The sequence below is a fragment of the Puma concolor genome, chromosome A2 (genome assembly GCF_028749965.1).
Source record: "Puma concolor isolate L17-30 chromosome A2, mPumCon1.1.hap2, whole genome shotgun sequence".
Taxonomy (NCBI): Eukaryota; Metazoa; Chordata; class Mammalia; order Carnivora; family Felidae; genus Puma; species Puma concolor.
In genome coordinates, this window is record NC_141668.1 from 75,502,017 (window position 1) to 75,524,788 (window position 22,772).

The window sequence follows — 22,772 nt, forward strand, 5'->3', positions numbered from 1 at the left end:
AATTCCCTTGCCTTTGGAGATGTGTTAAGTACGAAATTGCTGCGGCTGAGGTCACAGAGGCTTTTTCCTGCTTTCTCCTCTAGGGTTTTGATGGTTTCCTGTCTCACATTCAGGTCCTTCATCCATTTTGAATTTATCTTTGTGAATGGTGTAAGAAAGTGGTCTAGTTTCATTCTTCTGCATGTTGCTGTCCAGTTCTCCCAGCACCATTTGTTAAAGAGACTGTCTTTTTTCCATTGGATTCTTTCCTTCTTTGTCAAAGATTAGTTGGCCGTACATTTGTGGGTCCAATTCTGGAGTCTCTATTCTATTCCATTGGTCTATGTGTCTGTTTTTGTGCCAATACCATGCTGTCTTGATGATTACAGCTTTGTAGTAGAGGCTAAAGTCTGGGATTGTGATGCCTCCCTCTTTGGTCTTCTTCAAAATTACTTTGGCTATTCGGGGTCTTTTGTGGTTCCATACAAATTTTAGGATTGCTCGTTCTAGCTTCGAGAAGAATGCTGGTGCAATTTTGATTGGGATTGCATTGAATGTGTAGATAGCTTTGGGTAGTATTGACATTTTAACAATATTTATTCTTCCAATCCATAAGCACAGAATGTTTTTCCATTTCTTTGTATCTTCTTTAATTTCCTTCATAAGTTTTCTACAGTTTTCAGCATACAGATCTTTTACATCTTTGGTTAGGTTTATTCCTAGGTATTTTATGCTTCTTGGTGCAATTGTGAATGGGATCAGTTTCTTTATTTGTCTTTCTGTTGCTTCATTATTAGTGTATAAGAATGCAAATGATTTCTGTACATTAATTTTGTATCCTGCGACTTTGCTGAATTCATGTGTCAGTTCTAGCAGACTTTTGGTGGAGTTTATCGGGTTTTCCATGTATAATATCACGTCATCTGCAAAAAGTGAGAGCTTGACTTCATCTTTGCCAATTTTGATGCCTCTGACTTCCTTTTGTTTTCAACTCCTGGTTTCAGCTCAGGTCATGATCTTGTGGTTCATGGGTTCGAGCCCTACACTGCACTCTGAGCTGACAATGTGGTAGTCTACTTGGGATGCTCTCTCTCTCCCTCTCTCCTATTTGTGCTCTCTCTCTCAAAATAAATACATTAAAAAAAAATTGAGGGAGGAGGTAAGATGGCCGAACAGCATGGAAGTTTTTTGTGTGTCTCGCATCCATGAAATACAGCCAGACCAACACTAAACCATCCTACACACATAGAAAACTAATTGGAGAATTAACACAACAATCTGCACCAGCTGAACCACAGAAATCAGCAGGTACGTGGCGCGGAGAGGTGAATGTTGGGAGAGAAAAGCCGGCAGCGGGCAGGGAGCTGCTTTTGCAGGTGGAGAGAGGACAGAGACTGCGGGGGTGGGGGGGGGGAGGGAGGAGAATATGGGAAAAACACCCCTCCCCAAAAGCAGCTGGAGAGAAAGTGGAAAATTGGAAACAGCCACAGAGACTAAACTAAAAATGGAGAAAGGAGAAAGGAGAGGGTTTAAATTCCATTAAGACTGCAAACAAGGGGAGCACAAAGTCTCCAACTCCGCAGCTCGATACCTGATGGTGCTCTGGTGGGAAGGGCAAATCCCCAGGAACAGAGTGGGGTCTGGGAGGTTCTCGGGCCACATGGGGAAAAGCAGTTCCACTGGTGGAAGGACATTTGGTGGAGACTGTTGAAGCCACCTGGTCCCAGCAGACCCCAGAAAACGGGGGTGCTGGTGCTGGAACAAGGTCATTAAAGGTGAAGCCTGGTGCCAGATGTGTGTTGTAATTTTCCATAACCCCTGAGGTGCTGCTGCTACACTATCTCCCAATCTTTTTCTGTGGTGGGCTGGCACCTGGCTGCAGTCTCAGGGCACTGGCACAGCACGGACCTGCAAGTGCTCCTGGGTGCAGCTGGCATTTGGCCATTGCTCTGTGAGACCCTCCCACAGAGGGGTGGAACAGGTCAAGGCTCAGTCCTTCAGAAGTAAGGGGCCGGGGAAAACAGCCACATCTGAGACAAAACTCGGAACAGAGATACTGCCTGGGGCTTGGTCACGGACAGTGAAGAAGCGGAGAGTGGACTGGACGAAAGCTGAAGACAGAGGATGGGTGCACGATTGCTGATCGGGGAGGACAGAGTTCTGATACTAGAGACAGGGTAGCTGGGTGACGCCATTTTCACTGCTCCCACGCATGCACATACGCACCTACGAACTCCACAACACTCTACCCCAGTAGGCTAGCAGCGCCATCTAGTGGAGAATGGAGCCGTTACGCTGAGCCCCGCCCAACTGGGCCAACCTTGCTCTTAAAGAACACAAGTCCCACAGCCTACTTAGTTTATAGACTATAAAGCACTTCATAGTCTGACTTCTATGGGAAAACAAAGTAATTTCAGTCCTATTTCAAGCTGTTAGCAGGTCCATCTATTCATCTTTTTTTCTTTTTCATTTCTTTTTCTTGAATACAGAAAGAGAAAAAATTCATTTTTGTTTTCAATTTTTATTGAAAATATTTTCCTTTATTTTTTACTATTTTTTGTGTAAATTTTTTCATATTCTATTTTACTTCCATCATTTTATTTTAGTCTAGTTCAGTGTATTCACTTTTTCAAAATTTCAAATGATTTCCTTTTTTTCCTCTTTTCTCCTTTTCGTTTCTTTTCTTTTTCTTGAATGCAGAAAGGAAAAACTTCATTTTTATTTTCAATATTTATTAAACATTTTTAAAAATTTTTTACTATATTTTTTGCTTTTTTTTTTTTAAATTTTTTTTTTCAACGTTTTTTATTTATTTTTGGGACAGAGAGAGACAGAGCATGAACGGGGGAGGGGCAGAGAGAGAGGGAGACACAGAATCGGAAACAGGCTCCAGGCTCTGAGCCATCAGCCCAGAGACCGACGCGGGGCTCGAACTCACGGACCGCGAGATCGTGACCTGGCTGAAGTCGGACGCTTAACCGACTGCGCCACCCAGGCGCCCCTATATTTTTTGCTTTTATGTAAATTTTTCAAATTCTATTTCACTTCCATCATTTTAGTCTACTACAGTGTATTCACTTTTTAAAATTTTCAAATGACTTTTTTCTTTTCTCTTTTTTCCTTTTTATTTCTTTTCTTTTTCTTGAATACAGAAAGAGAAAAAAATTCATTTTTATTTTTATATTTTATGAAAAATATTTTCCTTTAATTTTTTTCTACTATATTTTTTACTTTTGTGTAATTTTTTTCAAATTCTATTTTACTCCCATCATCTCATTTTAGTCTACTTCAGTGTATTCATTTTTTCAAATTCTCAAACGATTTCCTTCCCCCCCTTTTTTTTCTCTGTCAAACCACTTTCAACACCCAGACCAAAACACACCTAGGATCTAGCATCATATTAGATTTTGTGTGTGTGTGTATGTGTGATTAATTTTTTAATTTCAACATTTTTTTTATTTTAATTTTTTTTAATTTTAATTTTTCTACCTCATTAATTCCTTTTCTCCCTTCAAAATGACAAAATGAAGGAATTCATCCCAAAAGAAAGAGCATGAATAAACGACAGCCAAGGATTTAACTAACACAGATACAAGCAAGATGTCTGAACCATAATTTAGAATCACGATAATTAGAATACTAGCTAGCGTCAAAAATAGATTAGAATCCCTTTCTGCAGAGATAAAACAAGTAAAAGCTAGTCAGAATGAAATTAAAAATGCTATAACTGAGCTGCAATCACAGATGGATGAAGCGGCGGCAAGGATGGATGAGGCAGAACAGAGAATCAGCGATATAGAGGACAAACTTATAGAGAATAATGAAGCAGAAAAAAAGAGGGAGATTAAGGTAAAAGAGCACGATTTAAGAATTAGAGAAATCGGTGACTCATTAAAAAGGAACAACATCAGAATCATAGGGGTCCCAGAAGAGGAAGAGAGAGATATAGGGGTAGAAGGGTTATGTGAGCAAATCATAGCGGAAAACTTTCCTAACCTGGAGAAAGACACAAACATCAAAATCCAGGCAGCACAGAGGACCCCCATTAGATTAAACAAAAACTGACCATCAGCAAGGCATATCATAGTCAAATTCACAAAATACTCAGGCAAGGAAAGAATCATGAGAGCAGCAAGGGGAAAAAAGTCCCTAACCTACAAGGGAAGACAGATCAGGTTTGCAGCAGACCTATCCACAGAAACTTGGCAGGCCAGAAAGGAGTGGCAGGATATATTCAATGTGCTGAATCAGAAAAATATGCAGCCAAGAATTCTTTACCCAGCAAGGCTGTCATTCAAAAGAGAAAGAGAGATAAAAAGTTCCTCAGACAAACAAAAATTAAAGGAGTTTGTGACCACTAAACCAGTCCTGCAAGAAATTTTAAGGGGGACTCTCTGAGGGGAGAAAAGATGGGGAAAAAATATACATATACATATGTATATGTATATGTATATGTATATGTAAATACCAAAAGCAACAAAGATTAGAAAAGACCAGAGAATACCACCAGACACTCCAACTCTACAAGCACCATACTGGCAATAAATTCATATCTTTCAGTACTTACTCTAAACGTCATTGGACTCGATCCTCTAATCAAAAGACATAGGGTAACAGAATGGATAAGAAAACAAGATCCATCTATATGCTGTTTACAAGAGACCCACTTTAGACCTAAAAATACCTTCAGATTGAAAATAAGGGGATGGAGAACCATCTATAATGTTAATGGTCAACAAAAGAAAGCCGGAGTAGTCATACTTATATCAGACAATCTAGACTTTAAAATAAAGACTGTATCAAGAGATGCAGAAGGGCATTATATCATAATCAAGGGGTCTATCTGCCTAGAAGACCTAACAATTGTAAACATTTATGTGCCAAATGTGAGAGCACCCAGATATATGAATCAATTAATCACAAACATAAAGACATTCATTGATAGTAATACCATAATAGTAGGAGAGACTTCAACACCCCACTCACAGCAATGGACAGATCATCTAATAAAAAAATCAACAAGGAAACCATGGCTTTGAATGACACACTGGACCAGATGGACTTAACAGATATATTCAGAACATTTCATCCTAAAGCAGCACAATATACATTCTTCTCCAGTGCACATGGAACATTCTCCGGAATAGACCATATATACTGGGACACAAATCAGCCCTAAGTAAGTACAAAAAGATCGAGATCATACCATGCATATTTTCAGACCACAATGCTATGAAAGTCAAAATCAATCACAAGAAAAAATTTGGAAAGGTAACAAATACTTGGAGACTGAAGAACATCCTACTAAAGAATGAATGGGCTAACCAACAAGTTAAAGAGGAAATTAAAAAGTATATGGAAGTCAATGAAAATGATAACGCCACAACCCAAAACCTCTGGGACACAGCAAAGGTGGTCATAAGAGGAGAGTATATAGCAATCCAGGCCTTCCTAAAGAAGGAAGAAAGAGCTCAGATACACAACCTAACCTTACGCCTTAAGGAGCTGGAAAAGGAATAGCAAATAAAACCCCAAACCAGCAGAAGACAGGAAATAAAGATTAGAGCAGAAACTAATGCTACCAAAACCAAAAAAAACAGTAGAACAGATCAATGAAACCAGAGGCTGGTTCTTTGAAAGAATTAACAAAATTGATAAACCACTAGCCAGTTTGATCAAAAAGAAAAAGGAAAGGACCCAAATAAATAAAATCAAGAATGGAAGAGGAGAGATCACAATTAACACAGCAGAAATAAAAAAAATAATAACAGAATATTATGAGCAACTATATGCCAATGAAATGGGCAATCTGGAAGACATGGACAAATTCCTAGAAACATATACACTACAAAAACTGAAACAGGAAGAAACAGAAAATTTGAACAGACCCATAACTAGTAAAGAAATCGAATTAGTAATCAAAAATCTGCCAAAAAAGAAGAGTCCAGGGCCAGATGGCTTTCCAGGGGAATTCTAGCAAACATTTAAGGAAGAGTTAACACCTATTCTCTTGAAGGTGTTCCAAAAATAGAAATGGAAGGAAAACTTCCAACCTCTTTCTATGAAGCCAGCATTACCTTGATTCCAAAACCAGACAGAGACCCCACTGAAAAGAACTATAGACCAATTTCTCTGATGAACATGGATGCAAAAATCCTCAACAAGATATTAGCCAACTGGATCCAACAATAAGGTTAAAAAAGTTATTCACCACGACCAAGTGGGATTTATACCTGGGATGCGGGGCTGAATCAATATCTGCAAAACAATTAACGTGATTCATCACATCAATAAAAGAAAGGACAAGAACATATGATCCTCTCAATAGATGCAAAGAAAGCATTTGACAAAATACAGCATCCTTTCTTGATAAAAACCCTCAAGAAAGTAGGGATAGAAGGAGCATACCTTGAGATCATGAAAGCCATGTATGAATGACCCAATGCTAATATCCTCAATGGTGAAAAACTGAGAGCTTGCCCCCTAAGGTCAGGAACAAGACAGGGATGTCCACTCTCGCCACTATAATTCAACATAGTATTAGAAGTCTTAGCCTCTGCAATGAGACAACACAAAGAAATAAAAGGCATCCAAATCAGCCAGGAGGAGGTCAAACTTTCACTCTTCGCAGATGACATGATACTCTATATGGAAAACCCAAAAGATTCCACCAAATAAGTGCTAGAATTGATTCATGAATTCAGCAAAGTTGCAGGATATAAAATCAAAGCACAGAAATCAGTTGCATTCCTATACACCAATAATGAAGCGACAGAAAGAGAAATCAAGGAATCGATCCTATTTATAGTTGCACAAAAATCCATAAGATACCTAGGAATAAATCTAACCAAAGAGGTAAAAAATCTATACACTGAAAACTATAGAAAGCTTATGAAAGAAATTGAAGAAGACATAAAAAAAATGGAAAAAGATTCCATGCTCCTGGATAGGAAGAACAAATATTGTTAAAATGTCAATACTACCCAAAGCAATCTACATATTTAATGCAATCCCTAATAAAATAACACCAGCATTCTTCACAGGGCTAGAACAAACAATCCTAAAATTTGTATGGAACCAGAAAAGACCCCGAATAGCCAAAGCAATCTTGAAAAAGAAAACCAAAGCAGGAGGCATCAACAATCCCAGACTTCAAGCTATACTACAAAACTGTAATCATCAAGACAGTATGGTACTGGCCCAAGAACAGACACTCAGATCAATGAAACGGAATAGAGAACCCGGAAATGGACCCACAAACATATGGCCAACTAATCTTTGACAAAGCAGCAAAGAATATCCAATGGAATAAAGACAGTCTCTTCAGCAAGTCGTGCTGGGAAAACTGGACAGCGACATGCAGAAGAATGAACCTGGACCACTTTCTTACACCAGACACAAAAATAAACTCAAAATGGATGAAAGACCTAAATGTAAGACAAGAAGCCATCAAAATCCTTGAGGAGAAAGCAGGCAAAAACCTCTCTGATCTTGGCCGCAGCAACTTCTTACTCAACACGTCTCTGGAGGCAAGAGAAACAAAAGCAAAAATGAGCTACTGGGACCTCATCAAATATAAAAAGCTTCTGCACAGCAAAGGACACAATCAGCAAAACCAAAAGGCAACCGACAGAATGGGAGAAGATATTTGCAAATGACATATCAGATAAAGGGTTAGTATCAAAAATCTATAAAGAACTTATCAAACTCAATACCCAAAAAACAAATAATCCAGTGACGAAATGGGCAAAAGACATAAATAGACACTTCTGCAAAGAAGATATCCAGATGGCTAACCAACACATGAAAAAATGCTCAACATCACTCATCATCAGGGAAATAGAAATCAAAACCACAATGAGATACCACCTTAAACCTGTCAGAACGGCTAACATTAACAATTCAGACAACAACAGATGATGGCAAGGATGCGGAGAAAGAGGATCTGTTTTGCATTGTTGGTGGGAATGCAAGCTGGTGCAGCCACTCTGGAAAACAGTATGGAGTTTCCTCAAAAAATTAAAAATAGAACTACCCTACGACCCAGCAATTTCACTACTAGGTGTTTATTCAAAGGATATAGGTATGCTGTTTTGAAGGGACACATGCACCCCCATGTTTATAGCAGCACTATCAAGAAGAGCCAAAGTATGGATAGAACCCAAATGTCCATCTATGGATGAATGGATAAAGAAGATGTGGTATATACATACAATGGAGTGTTACTCCGGCAATCAAAAAGAATGAAATCTTGCCATTTGCAACTATGTGGATGGAACTGGATGGTATTATGCTACGTGAAATTAGTTAGAGAAAGACAAAAATCCTATGACTTCACTCATATGAGGACTTTAAGAGACAAAACAGATGAACATATGGGAAGGGAAACAAAAATAATATAAAAACAGGGAGGGGGACAAAACAGAAGAGACTCATAAATATGGAGAACAAACTGAGGGTTACAGGAGGGATTGTGGGAGGGGGGATTGGCTAAATGGGTAAGGGGCACTAAGGAATCTACTCCTGAAATCATTGTTGCACTATATGCTAACTAATTTGGATATAAATTTTAAAGAATAAAAAATAAAACAAGATAAAAAAATTTAAAAAACCACAAGAATTGGCTTACTAATCGCCAAGGGTATAGTAAATGGTACTCTGCTATGATTTTCAAATGGTGTCTGTGTGAACACAAGAATAAGAATTTGTACCCATTGTAAATTGAAAAACTGTGATATTTAATTAGATGGTTAGACTGGGATAATTTTATAATGAAAGAAAACTTCCCCAAATAGTAATTTATTCAAAGGGGAAAAATATTACCAACATAACTGGCATGTTAGAGTTAATGAATAGCACTGCTGATATGAGTATTGACTTTCACATATTTTGGCCTTAAAGGACATTTTACACTCTTAAAAAGTATAGAGGACCCCCCATAATCTTTTGTTTATATGCTTTATAGCCTTTGATATTTACCATATTTCATATTTGATATTAAAATTGATAATTTAAAATATTAATTTATTAATACATTAAAAACAGATTACATGTTAACATGAAATTTTTTTTAATAAAAATAACTATACTTTCCAAACAGAAAAGTGAGGGGATGGCACTACTTTACAATAATGCAGATTTTTGAAAAATGTCTAGCTGAATATAAAACAGTTGGATTCTCATAACTGCTTCTGGATTTAATCTGTCCTATGATATGTTGTTTTGGTTGAAGCAACTGAAGAAAACATGGGCTCTCACAGATACATAGTTGGAAAAGAAAAAAAAGTATTTAATAGCCCCTTCAGATAATCTTAGATATATACTCTTTTATACTACAACAAAACTCAACAAGTGGTAATTTCTTAAGGGTCAGTTGCATTGGGAAATCTGAAATGGTATCAATGAATTCTTTGTATTCTGTTATTTTAAAATCTGCTGGTTTAGGTCACGATCTCGCGGTCCGTGAGTTCGAGCCCCGCGTCGGGCTCTGGGCTGATGGCTCGGAGCCTGGAGCCTGTTTCCGATTCTGTGTCTCCCTCTCTCTCTGCCCCTCCCCCATTCATGCTCTGTCTCTCTCTGTCCCAAAAATAAATAAAAAACGTTGAAAAAAAAATAAAAAAAAAAAATAAAAAAAAAAATAAAATCTGCTGGTTTATTTCATACTTCCAGTGAATATTTTTTCCATGTAATGACGTTCTAAAATCATGCATTGGTAATTTGGAAAATACTGATGCAATGAGTTGTACAGGTTTTTCAAACAATGACCTACTTCCCGATGCAATATAAAAACATCACATTTGTGTAATCACCACCTACCTCACTTGAGAAGTGTTTGGGAAATTGTCAAGCTCACAGGAGTATATAAAGTTGTCTATAGTTTCCCCAAATTCTAATTTTCTATTGAAAGCTTTAATTTTATCACTGACAGCAAATGCTGTCAGTGGTTTTCTTTGGGTGACAGACTCACTTTTTTTTTCATTTTTGAGAAGATGTCTGCCAGGAAAAAAAAAAACAGCTAGTAAACCTTGCAACTCAAACACCTGCACCAGAGCTTTTCCTTGAGATAGTCACAGTAATTAGATATACAAATATGGCTTACACAAACTTCCCAGTTAGTCACACAGAATATTAAGAAGACATTTACTCAAAGGGAGAGGTTTACAAAAATTAATAATTTTTAGGTCTTCATAAAGAACATTATTAAGCAAATCTGCCTCTGGAAAACAATTATGTAGTGGTAACAACAACAACCACAACAAAATATCACACCATGATTCATGCTGAGGAGCCAGGAGTTTTACTTACCATTGCTTTTGCACCACTACTGAAAATGTCAACACGGTGCAAAAGGCAAAGGACATCTTAGCTTTATTATGAAAATAATTTTGACCCCCATGGAGCCCCTGGGGATTTCCCCGAGTCTACAGCCCACACGTTGAGAACTGCTGATACAGAGGACAGTTATGAGGATACCATTTCTTTTCTTCGGAACCAAGGGACCTTATAGGAGGGGAACCCACACATCTGAAGGTGAAACTTTTAACAATGAGATCATTCAATCTAAAAGAAAACATTCAACAAAGGGGATGACAAACATAAGAACGTCAGTATCATACTATTTCAGTTAATGGAGAGAAGATTCATTGAGAAGAATGTAAAACAGTGGAGATTGTACAAAGTCTGTGAAAGCAGAGCCCACTATGGAAGGCCAAGTTGAGGGCAGGGAATAGAGAAGAGGGTGGGAAATGAGATCAGGTGCACAGAAATACCACTATGCACCCCTGGGTCTGCACGGCCTGACATCTCTGGCTTGCCCATCTTGAGAGGGAAGGGCATCTGAGTTGAAAAGCTAGTCTGAACACTGGGAAATCCACTTGTAGACGACCAGTCTCAATTCTCTTCTTAAAATAATTCTTTGACAGTCCTTTCTCTCAAAGTAGTTGATTTATTCATTTTTTCCTAACACATCTGTCAGTTATTAACAAATTGAGTTACTGTGGCAGAATAAAAAAATCTTAACTTTAGGTGAACCATTTCAAATAGTATTTCATTTTTTTTCCCCCAAAGGCCAGCTTCTGGACCACACAATGAAACTCCCAAATGAGGGGATGAGTGGATTCACAGTGATGTTTAAATTTTTACATTTGACAAAACTAATGCAGTATATCTTGACAGCTATATTCAGTAGCTTAATGCTAAGCTTTTTATGCTGAATACAGAACAGAATGAATTTTCCACCAGTGTTTTGACTAGGAGGTTTTAAGATTCCTAGTCACTTAAGACAGCAGTCTGAGGCTGCTTGATAAAAACAAGCACTGGCTATTTCATAACTGCCTCATAAAAGGTCTCAATATTTAAGAGAAAAGAGAAACTCAGGGCAGAGACATTTTGAAAATATATATTTTAACCAAAATCTGGATGCTAAGCAAACATCCTTTAGTAAACACCCAGAAAGAGTTGCAGCTGTGGTATTTGTGACTTAAAATAACAAGATGAAGATCTCCAAGTAAAATATAAATGATATCGTAAAAGTTTCTTATCAAAAGAAAATACATTTTCTGATGGAATTTATGTAGAGGGACGCTTTACACTGAAGTCCATTTAATACACTGTAGAAAAACTGGAACCTTTAAATTTGGAGTTCAGTTTGAATACATGCTAGGCATTATTCTTTTCTGTTTTGCTACTACATTCTCTTTTTACAAACTACAGATTAATTTTTCCTGTAAGGACACCTTTTTGGGTTTAGTTTTGTCTGTGACTACGACTACTGTAAGTTGTTGGCTTTATGGCAGAATATCAAATTCTAGATGAACTGACAAGTAGGCAGTAATGAAATAGGAGAGCTTCCCCTTTAAAAAAAATTACAACTTTAACATTATGCCAAAATATAATACAGTCCTATTCTAAAATATATATACATATTTTCATATGGATTAGATCTACATGTCCCAAAGGGCAAATGCTCTCTTCTACAAATGAGATGGCAGGAGAATCGAGAGCCCTGGTTTGATTTGTGCAGCCTAGCAAACCACTGAAGATAAACACCAGCCCTGTTATAATTCAGTATGCAACTGAGCTAGTCTTCCACACCAGCCGAGGGAAAAAAAATCCTTCTTCTTTTCTCAAGTTGCCCATTTCTATCCGTTTCTGTCGAATTGCCACAATTGCCCAGATAAAACATTTGAGAGTATGTCAGCTTTAATTAATGTAACATGACCTGATCATTTCCACAGTTAAGAATAAAGAAGTTTGCATTCTTTAAATCCAAACCTCAACCTGGAGATTATGCTAAGTTGCTTCATTCATAGTCCATACTTCTCTGCTCATGTCAGGAGGACAGCATTTGTCCCCTCTAGTGATAAACAAATTATACATGAAATCAATTCCACTTCACAATCATTTTCCCTATTGGGTATTATCTTTCCTTCTCTGCTCCCTCCAGTTAAGCCCACATCCTGTAACTTGCTAATGAGCTGGGGGCTTTCTGTTCCAGGTGGCACCCCCTGCCTCGAAGTCATGACATTTCCCATTTCGAATGCTGCTGGCATTTTTCAACAGCTCCTGCTAACTAGCCTTTTTGACCTGCACTAAGAGGAACTCATCTGATCGAATCCTCTAACCTGCCAATCATTCCAGCAAATGATCTTCACAGTCACTCCCAAGGCAGGAATGGGGAAGAAAAAAAAAAAAAAGGAAATGCGAACGAGGAGAATGAGGGAGTAGGCAAGCGGTTGCCTCTGCCTCTGCAGCTACCTAATGAGAATACTTTAAGTCTCTGAGGCAGCTGAAACACTGAAAAACTGGTGGGAAAATTAGGACACAACTGAATGCCTGGCTCTGTAATTACTGATTTCTTTCCATCCTGAGATCATTTTGAGAGCAACACCTCTGAGATGTGCCAGTTTCTAGAGAACACAAGAACACCCAACCTTACGTAGAGAAGATAGATTTATTTCTCCTGCCGCTATCAATATGCAATTCTCATAATCCCACTCTGCCAAACAGCATCCTTTGCAGAATTAATTATGTGCTATAAGCTTGTTAAGTGTGCATTTATTTGTAAACTAGGGATGATTATCATGTTTGCCACAATGAAGAAAGGACTTCTTTTTTTTCCTAGGCATATTTTAGATGTTGCCACCATTTAGGGGTGTTGATTTTTACACATTTACATGAAAACAAACAGGTATGGTGGAGGCTGGCTTTGTGCTCAGGGAGGATTTAACACTGACAACATAGGACAATCTGGACATTCTTAATTAACGAAGATAAAATAATTTTTTCCTTCCAATTTTTCTTGCCTGTGCACAGTTTATTCAGTGGGTTCCCAGCCCACAGAATAACCCAATTACATTAGGAAGAAAGAGCCAGTACATGACTCTTTGACAGTGGATCACAACTCTAGATATCTCAGTATGAAGTAGATTTGTTGACCAACGAATGATACAATATAATTATGTGTTATCATTACACCATTGTATGTAATAATGTAAAATAAATACTGTACATGATTTAATTGCACGTGATAATCACACATCTTTCCTCATTTATAGTAATTAGGCCAATAGCCCCATTTACAGTAATTATTATATGTAATTGAGGGCATTTTACTAATTGCATTGAAAATGATAATCCAGAGCAATTAAAAATCCAAGGGCACTATACATAATGCAAACTACATTAAAAGAATGGTGATAATTTAAAGGAAAAAAAAATCACCTAATATGGAAGTTAATAGTACAGTAATGGATTCCACGCATGGCATACATGGCGATATCTATTAAGAGGTAAATTTCTGTCAATTTCTGCAACTTTGGTATTGTTTTTGTACTAGAACTTGTATATTATGTCCTTAGGTAGAAAAATAATCCTTTGAATAATCTACGATGTTATCCTAACAACTCTAGGACTGTTGAAAAATCATTCTACTTGGCTGTGTGAGAGTATAGTGTGTGAGTGTGTGAGTGTGTGTGTGTGTGTGTGTGTGTGTGTGTGCGCGTGTGTGCATGCCATGGTAAACATCTCTCCTAAATTCCAAAAGAGACTCAGTAAATTATTCATTTGCACAACCAATTTGATGTTCTTAAAAGCTTTATTCATGGAAGCATCTCAGAGTATTGCAAACATTTTGTTAAATATACTTGTAATAATTTAGCTAAAATGTTTAACTTTGTTAGACTTGAAATACATTCGGGTTGCAGTTTTCATTACATTTGCTCTCTCTCTGGAATTTTAATTTGTTTAAGGACCTGAATCCTTGGCTTTTGTCCCAGGGTCTATCCCTCCCTGATCCCACTCCCTGTTTCTACCCAGACAAAGCTTCCATGTGAGGAATATCTCAGGAGGAGTGATGAGCATCTGTGGGACAATGGGAATAGTTTCGAGCTTCTTTTTGCCTTCCCTTCTCGACATTGTCATTTAGACATTGTCCTCTATGCATTCAAATGTCATCCTAGACCATCAGCCCACTTCAACTCAAACAGCCTCCTTTTATGCTCAGACACTTCTTAGAGCATCCGCAGACCACAAAGACTGTCTAGTGGGACTCAGCTGCTATCCTGGTATTAATAATACAATACAGTGCACTTAGGGCATAGATGATTCCCTCTGTATCCCAAATTCATAAAAATCAACATTAAATGAAAGGGAAAAATAGAACACCTGAACTGATTATAACTACTTGTTATATGTGACTGCTAACTTCGTAATAGTTTGGCCAAGCATTCTAACAGATATCTTGCTTACTAGCCACACCACATCTCATGCCCATTACTTATAAGAAAGCTTCATTCACATTATGCTGCTGGCTAAATAGTCCCTCAGAAATTAATTTGGGTTTTCAAAAGACAGAAGATGCAAGTTGCAGTGCCTTCCCCCACCATCACTCCACAATTTGAAAGCTCATCTGACCTGGATAATTGAATCACAAAAATATAGCTAATTTTTGAGCATGGACTGATGAACCAATTTGTGGAACATCACACCAGTTTCTTCCTCTTTTACCCATTTTGCTTTTCAAAACTCTCAGAGAAAGAAAAAAGAAGAGCAAGGGCAAATTTTAATTTTTAATTAAAAAAATGTCACTCTGAATTCTGCTTTTAAGAAAAGCACACTGAAATAGTTAAAGGTACTGGAGCATCATGTGAGTAAAAACAATGGTTTAGAAAAACAATGTGTATGTACACGTGTGTCTGTATGTGTGTGTCTGAGAGACAGAGACAGGAAGGGATGGAGGGAGAGAAAATGAATATGATAAAGCGAATGTAGTAAAATGCAAACATTTGGGGAAAGTAGGTGAAGGGTACCAGGAATTCTATGTACTGCTCTTGTAACTTTTCTAGAAGTCCGAAATTATGTCAATATAAAAAATACTTTCAAAAATTCACCTTGGATGAAGCATGATATATTTAACTTTATTTTCATTATGTTTTGTGACAATCCCAGGACATAATTAAGCAGATTAGACAGTAAAGGCCTTCAAGTCCTTTGCTAATCCATTCATAGGGTTGGTAGTGGTAATGCAGTCTATAGATCAGAGGTGACCCAAGGAAAGGGAGGGGTGGAGAGGCAGAGAAGGAAGGGAGAGGAGAGAAGGACAGCGTCCGTAGCCCCCTATTTTGCATCAGAGTTTAGAGCAGGTAAGAGACTCTCCAGGATGGAGGGAAGCTAAGGAAAGGGGGTCGGGGGTGGGATGGGGAAACCACCAAACATTTCAGCCTCTTCTCAATCTGGTGTTCATAACATGCATTATGCATTTGTGGTTTGAAGTACTGTTGATTTCCCGATAAGATGTAGTTTTTCATCTGCAGCAATGTAGGGGTAATGACAAAAACCAGGATTCTTTCAGATAAAACCTGTGAGGGACAGGAATGTTTGTTTCCTCCTCTGCCTGTTATTTCCACAACTATTGTCAACTGCATGAAATAACAGAGATAATAAAACTGTAGTTGTTTGATAGGAAAAAAAAATCTGTAGGGTCATGCAGAAAATAAGTTCTTGCAGAAAAAGACCCAGAAAACTTCCTGTTGCTGAAGGAAAGCTATAACCAATACTTGAATTTCTTACACTCTTGTAAGTATTAATGAGTATTATCTCCTTCTGGGTCTGTAGTTGAGAAAACGCAACATCGCTTAGAAAGAACTTTCGACAAAAATATCACACAATGAGGATGTTGTTACACCATTAAAATTAGAATGTCCCTCTGTCCTTGTTTTTTCCCTTGGTAGCATACAGTCCAGGGAAGGTGCCTCCTGGCTATACTCCATGCTTTGTAGAAGCTTCCGAGACTTCTAAACCCAGAGCCATCCTCTAAGCGGTTCCTTAAGAAGAGGTTGGCCCAGTTCACAGCTCAGCAGACTGGATCAGGGCTCAGTGCTGGGCCTACAGCAATCTATAGTCAGCCAACAGCTTATGGAGTGACTGATACAACAGCCTTGCTCAAAGCATACTTTTCACGATGATGCTAATGCCAATCAGAGCTGCTTGTGAGGAAGGTTTGAATCCGAGTAAAAGAGCTCAGTGATAGACTGCCCCAGAAATAGAGACAAAGGGAAACAACAGAAGCAGGGTTCATGAATAAGCAGAAACAAGTTGGCAGGAGCCGTGAGATGAAGAGAAGATGAAAATGTTAGTTGAGAAAGTGAGCTGCCATCGTGTCACAGCACAGAGGACAGGAGCAGTTACCAGAGCTGAGTGGTGGTGAAGACGGCCAGTGAAGTGAAGCTCTTATTGGATTCTGATGGACACTCAGTCTTTGTGAGGCTGTCTGTGCAGCTGCTTAGACTGGTGGCCTTGTTCTTCCTACCTTCCTGAAGCAACCTCAACAAAGACCACTGCTAACTGAAGAAACCTGACCATGTCCCCTTCCCCTGGAAGATCCCAACACCCACTTTCTCTTGGTCTCTCCTGATCCCGTGGCATGGCTCTCTCCAATCATCTGTCTCTGGCCCTCTCACCCTGCCGCCTGTCTTCTCACTTGAAGGCATCCATTCCTCAGACGTTTCAAGCTTTCCTTAAATGGCTATAATCTAGAACTGAAGAATATTTTTACTGATTGAATTTAGTTTAATTTTCCTGACCCCTTTTTTGGAAGTTAGGTAGGGGAAATGCTTGTCACCAGAGCTGTCTGATACAGGGCGCTGTGATGCTGGAAGGATTCTTTATCTGCCCTGTCCAGTAAAGTGGCCACTGGTCATGTGTGGCTAATGAGTACCTGAAACATGGTTCTGCTATTGAGGAAACAAAATTATAATTTAATTTTAATTAATTAAAAATTAAATGTAAATAGCCACACGTGGCTTAATGGTTACTTTGTTCGTCTTCCCTCAGAAGAATAGGGAAGGGAAAGGAAGGGAAGGGATGGATTTTTCTAGTCTGTCCTTATACAGTCCTGATCCAAATAAGTTGATTATTTTACTTCATAAATATATAGTTCTTGAATATTTACTGAAGATGTCATAATATGTGGTTAAAGGGCTACCTGTATTAACATCCTTTGGGATTCCTCAAAGTGCCCATTCATGGACTCTGGGAACCTGTATTTTAAAGAGCTCCTCAGGGTGTGAGAACACCTGCTCTACTGAATGTTCAGTTAGTGATGCCAGAGGGTCTTAAGCATAAATGCATTATATTCTGTCTGGAGTTTATTTTCTTTAAAAATCTTTATCTTATTTAATTAAAATTCTGAAGCAATTTATGCATTCTACTCTGTTTACCTGGCAGCCTACTTTTAGGAAATTACTTCTTGATGACTGAGTCAACACATTTTTTTCATTGTCACATAATATTTTATGTTGATTAGGAAAGATAATATGCTATAAGGCAAGAAAGTCACCAAAATATGTATGAGGTTAACTTCTTGCACTTAAACCAAATATAATATTTTGATGTACTAGACTGATATTTGTATATTTATTATGGATTCAATAGGGTCTGAACACCAACTGATTCACTGAAAAGAGATGTTCCTTAATGAGCACATAGCATTTCAAAAAAAAAAAAAAATCTGCCTGACAGATTAGAGGCCATTCTTATCCCTGTATTCAGCAAAAGGAGTAGACAGACTGACCAGGCGCTTCCTGTCTCAATTAATTGGTAATTTTTATTTAGTTTTTAAGATTTTATTTTTTACAGTAATCTCTACACCCAATGTGGGGCCCAAACTTAAAACCCTCAGATCAAGAGTTGCATCCTCCACCAAATGAGCCAGCCGGGAAGTCCCATTCCTGTTTCAATTTAGAATGACTGGAAAATTAAGCTCAGCATCAGGGAGTGTCTGGTATTGCTATGTGCAAATATAAGTGATGCAAATGAATGTGATACTCAATATAGCTTCTGGTCTTTTGATTGAGGGAAATTTCAATGCACAGTCTCTCAGACTTTAGGATGGTCTTTACCCTTCAATACTGATAAAAAGAGTGGGGACAACCTATAAAATCATTAGTCTAAATATCTTTAGAGGATAACAAAATGTAGGAAGCACAGTATTTTGATCATCCACTGGCACTTATCCCATTTTAAACTTGGGTGCATGTAGTTTTCTTTTCATTTAATTTGGTTACAAGACTCTGAAACCAAAATTACTTTTTGCTGCAAAGAAAAATGCTTCTCATTAGCTTTTCCACTAAGGCCACTTTATGCAAATCCAGTATTATTAACTAAATGATTGAAATGGCCTTCGTATGCAAGTTTAGAGACAGTTTGGCATTGAGGTAGAGGAGGAAAATTAGGACTTAAAACACTCCCTTCTACTCAGTCCTCCAAACATTTTAAAGAAGTGATGCAATGCATTTTCCACACTGACTCTGTGCAACCCCCTGAAGAGAGGTGGCTGAAATGCTAGATTACAGTTTTAGCCTCACTGGGCCCTCAACTTCTTTCCCACCCCTCGTCTTCCCAGTCTCTCTGGGGTTTACAAAGAACCGGGACATTTGCGGAAGATTTAACATGCCACAGCTTGCTCTAAACAGTTAATTAATTCATCAACAACAAAATCAAAATCTAGGGAATTACATGTTTTTCTGTATGAATACTCTTATTTATGGTAGACTTTTTATTCTGTCATGTCTACAATATAGACATTAATATTCAGCTATTGGTCAGAAAAACTTCCATTGTTCAGATGTATCAGGCCAATATACTGCATTATTTGCTCTCTAAGACAGCCTCATGTAGTAAAATTAAAAACCCACAAAGGTGAGAAATTAAAATGGTTTCTTTTTCTGCTGACTGACAGAAAACTCTTAGAATCCAGCTTCTCTGCAGCTTTTTTTAAAGTTTATTTATTTTGAGAGAGAGGTTGCATGTGAGTGAGGGAGAGGCAGAGAGAGAGAATTCCAAGCAGGCTCTGCACTGTCAGTGTAGAGCCCGAAGCAGGGCTCAAACTCAGGAACCATGAGATCGTGACTTGACCCAAAATCAAGTCAGATGCTTAACCGACTGAGCCACCCAGGGGCCCCTCCCTGCAGCTTTTCAGAGAAAAGAAAACATAGATGTTTCCTCAATGTAATGTTGAATGAAGCCGAGGTATTTGGATTTGGAAGAAAGCAACAAAAACAATAAATCTGAGCTTTGAAAGTTGATGTGATATGGAGAAAACTCATAGAGAACATATTTGTATCATTATCAAATAATTCTAGAAGAAGCAGTTCCTATAACCTTAAATCTATTTTAAAAAGATATACTGCAAAGAAAATACATTTTTGTAAGGGCTTTCGAATACTAATGATTGCAGTTCTGAGCACCTCTTTAAAAGCCTCTTTCCAATTAGTAACTTTTGAGACCTTATGGGCAATGCTTCTGTCCAGTCAGCTTGATTTATTTTTGCCAGGAGAAGCTGACCTGGAAGACCTTCTAGCAGCTTTGACTGGCTAGACTCAGGTCAGAAAGATCCTAAAAGAGCAGAGAAGAAAAGACACACAGCTCTGTGACCGAAGTTCAAACTTGCTGTATGGGAAGCAGCACCAATAAAGTTCACCTTTTGTTTTGTTTTACTGAACTGGCTACTGGATTTATAAAGCCAGGGGCCCTCATAATGGTAATACAGGTTAAATGCTTTGAAAAGCATGTGTTACAAACCTAATGAATTAAAACCGGTCTCAGAACCAGGAAGTAACTCAGCTTACTCTGTGTGACCAACTGAAATTCAGAATGGGAGTACAAACACCATTGAGGGAATGAAGTTGTGCTTCTAGGTAACTTTTTACCCAGTGGGGGGAAATAACCTGAAGAATGAAGAATCTTACTCTTATGTATGTAGTAGCAAGTCTATTAGTAACATTTTCTGAGTGGCATTTATACACCTTGTTTTATCTGGGGATCTTTCACCCCCAACCATTCATAAATCACCACCCTACTCCCAAGAGGTCAAAATTTGCCCCCACATTGAATGTGTGCAAAAGCTGAGTCCCCAAAATAGCTCAAGGTATTGGCAAATCACCCAGAAGACAACGCAGACAGTATAATTTGTTCTTTTTGCCATGCTGGCAATTGACCCTGTTAACATATTTCATGTTAAGAGGCAGAAGGAAGACAGACTCTTGCAGTGCTGTCTATCTAGATCCTTCCATTCACCAGAACATTTAATTATTGAACATCCACATGAGCAAGGAGCAAATATGGGATAGCAAATTAAAAAAAGCCCTCCTCACAAAAAAGTGTGTTCTCTATTTACTTCAGTTATGTTAAACAGAAAGATATATATATAGGCATAAAATAAAAAAAAAAAAACCCAGACATTTCCATCTGGTAATAAAGACACAGCCTTTTCAGAATTTGCTGTCTTATACTTGTTTCTGTGAAGCATGTGTGTCTGTAACAGGCCAGCATGCTAGAGATCGCCTTGTTTGGATTATGCTTTTTCTCTGCAGAATAGTAAAGGTCAAAGAATCGAATAGGAAAAAAGAAAAGCTTCATCATGATAAGGTCTGTACTAGGGGCCATGTAGGAATCAAAAGTGAGCTAAGTGGCCCACACAGCAGCTAAGCTAAACTAGGGAGCACACATCCCTTCCAAGGGAAGCAGCCATGATTCAGTTATATGTATAAAATTCTGGCAGGAATGTGAGTGCAGTATTGCAAGAGTTGCTGATTAAAAAAAAAAATGCCAAGAATCCAGACTCTGTAAAATCTCTCCATTTTAAAATGAAAGCAACTAATTTAAAAAATTGTGTGGGCCAAATAAAGCAAGTCTGTGACTTAGAATATCGCTCAAGGTTAACCTTTTTCTAACCTCCACAAAGAATGTGTGAGTAGTTAAAATGATTTGCTTATAATTGAAATGGTTTGTTTATGACTGCATAAATAAAATACAATTTTGGCCAGGATCTAGTAGGTACCTAAATATATGACTAACTGTACTCTCCTTAGTAGAACCTGTGATCAATGCCATAATGAACATAAGAGATTCATAGGACATTTAGGGGAAAAAAATCAATCTGAAATATTTCATGTAAAAGATCTGTTCAATATCTATTCATTATTACTTTCCAGGCAAATTAGGTCATCTTACCTGTGCTCTCTTGAGAATGTTGTGCTCATCAGTGCTTGCTATTTGATAGACTTTTGCCATAACTATTGTTTTTCCCAAAGGCCCGCATGCTTTCTCCAGCTTCTGGCTGCAATCTTACGTTTGGGACGGTAAAAATAGAAGACACTGTGGACAGAATGAAAAGTTGCCATTTATATATTATGTTATAGATATGCTTACAAACTTTCATTTTAGAAAATGGAGACTGAGATGCAATTCTAGATGTCCTGCACAGGGAACATCGTGGTATGTGTTGGTCGCTGAAAAGTCAAGTGGTAACAGCCACAGACACATTTACACAGATTTATACACACACATGATATCACGATATCATGAAGTAATATTCATGCTCATATTTCTCCGATCTAGAAAAATTAACTTGGATTGTAAACAACATATCTTGCCCTTTCTTTATGCCATTCTTTCGCTCATTCACTGGAGAAATATTTATTGAGCCCCACACTGTTCTAGGTATTTTGGAATCCTGTAGTGTATAAATCAGAATGAAAAGAAATCCCTGTTCTTATTGATTCCATTTTGGAGAGACAGATGATAAGCAATCAAACAAATATATCAGCTAGTAGTAAGTGTTATGAAGAAAAATAAAGCATGGAAAAGAAACCAGAAATGCTGAGTGGAAGAAGGTCAGTGAAGGCTTTCTTGATAAGCTACATTTGAGCAGACACTCAAGGAGGTGAGAGAGCAAGCCATGCACATATTTTGAGGATAAGCAAGCATGAACTATAGGAAGAGGAAACAACAGGAGAAGACACTAAGGAGAAAGGAAAGAAGCAGGCAAAACAGAAGTGCTGTAAAAATACAGGTGAAAGAACATGGTGAGTGACGTGGGGCAGGGTGATAGCAGTGAAGAAGGGAGGAATGGTGTGTGTGTGTGTGTGTGTGTGTGTGTGTGTGTGTGCGCGCGCGCATGTGTTTATTTTTTTTTCTAGAGAGAGAACAGGGAAGGGGCAGACAGAGAGACAGAGAGAGACAGAGAGAGAGAGAGAATCCCAAGCAGGCTCTGCACTGTCAGCACAGAGCCTGATGTGGGGCTTGAACTCATGAACTGTGAGATTATGACCTGAGACAAAATCAAGAGTCGGATGCTTAACTGACTGAGCCACCCAGGCATCCCCACCCCACCAACTCTTAAAAAAAATTATTTATTTATTTATGTATGTATTTATTTATTTATTTATTTATTTATTTATTTATTTGAGAGAGAGAGAGAGACAGAGAGAGCAAGGGAGAGGCAGAGAGAAGGA

The 22,772-nt window shown here is 38.1% G+C and overlaps 1 protein-coding gene across 8 annotated transcripts in view; it reads right to left on the bottom strand.

Annotated features, from left to right (window-relative positions):
* The window catches only part of CDK14 (cyclin dependent kinase 14), a 638,124-nt gene that overhangs the window by 84,716 nt on the left and 530,636 nt on the right, over positions 1 to 22,772 (bottom strand). For all 8 annotated transcript variants that reach the window (XR_015247658.1, XM_025929509.2, XM_086696604.1 and 5 more), the window contains one exon: positions 21,490 to 21,633. Coding sequence is in view for 7 of the 8 variants with exons in the window: in XM_025929509.2 (XP_025785294.2) it covers positions 21,518 to 21,633 (116 nt within the window). In the remaining variant the exon portion in view is untranslated. The remainder of the gene's footprint in view (positions 1 to 21,489; positions 21,634 to 22,772) is intronic.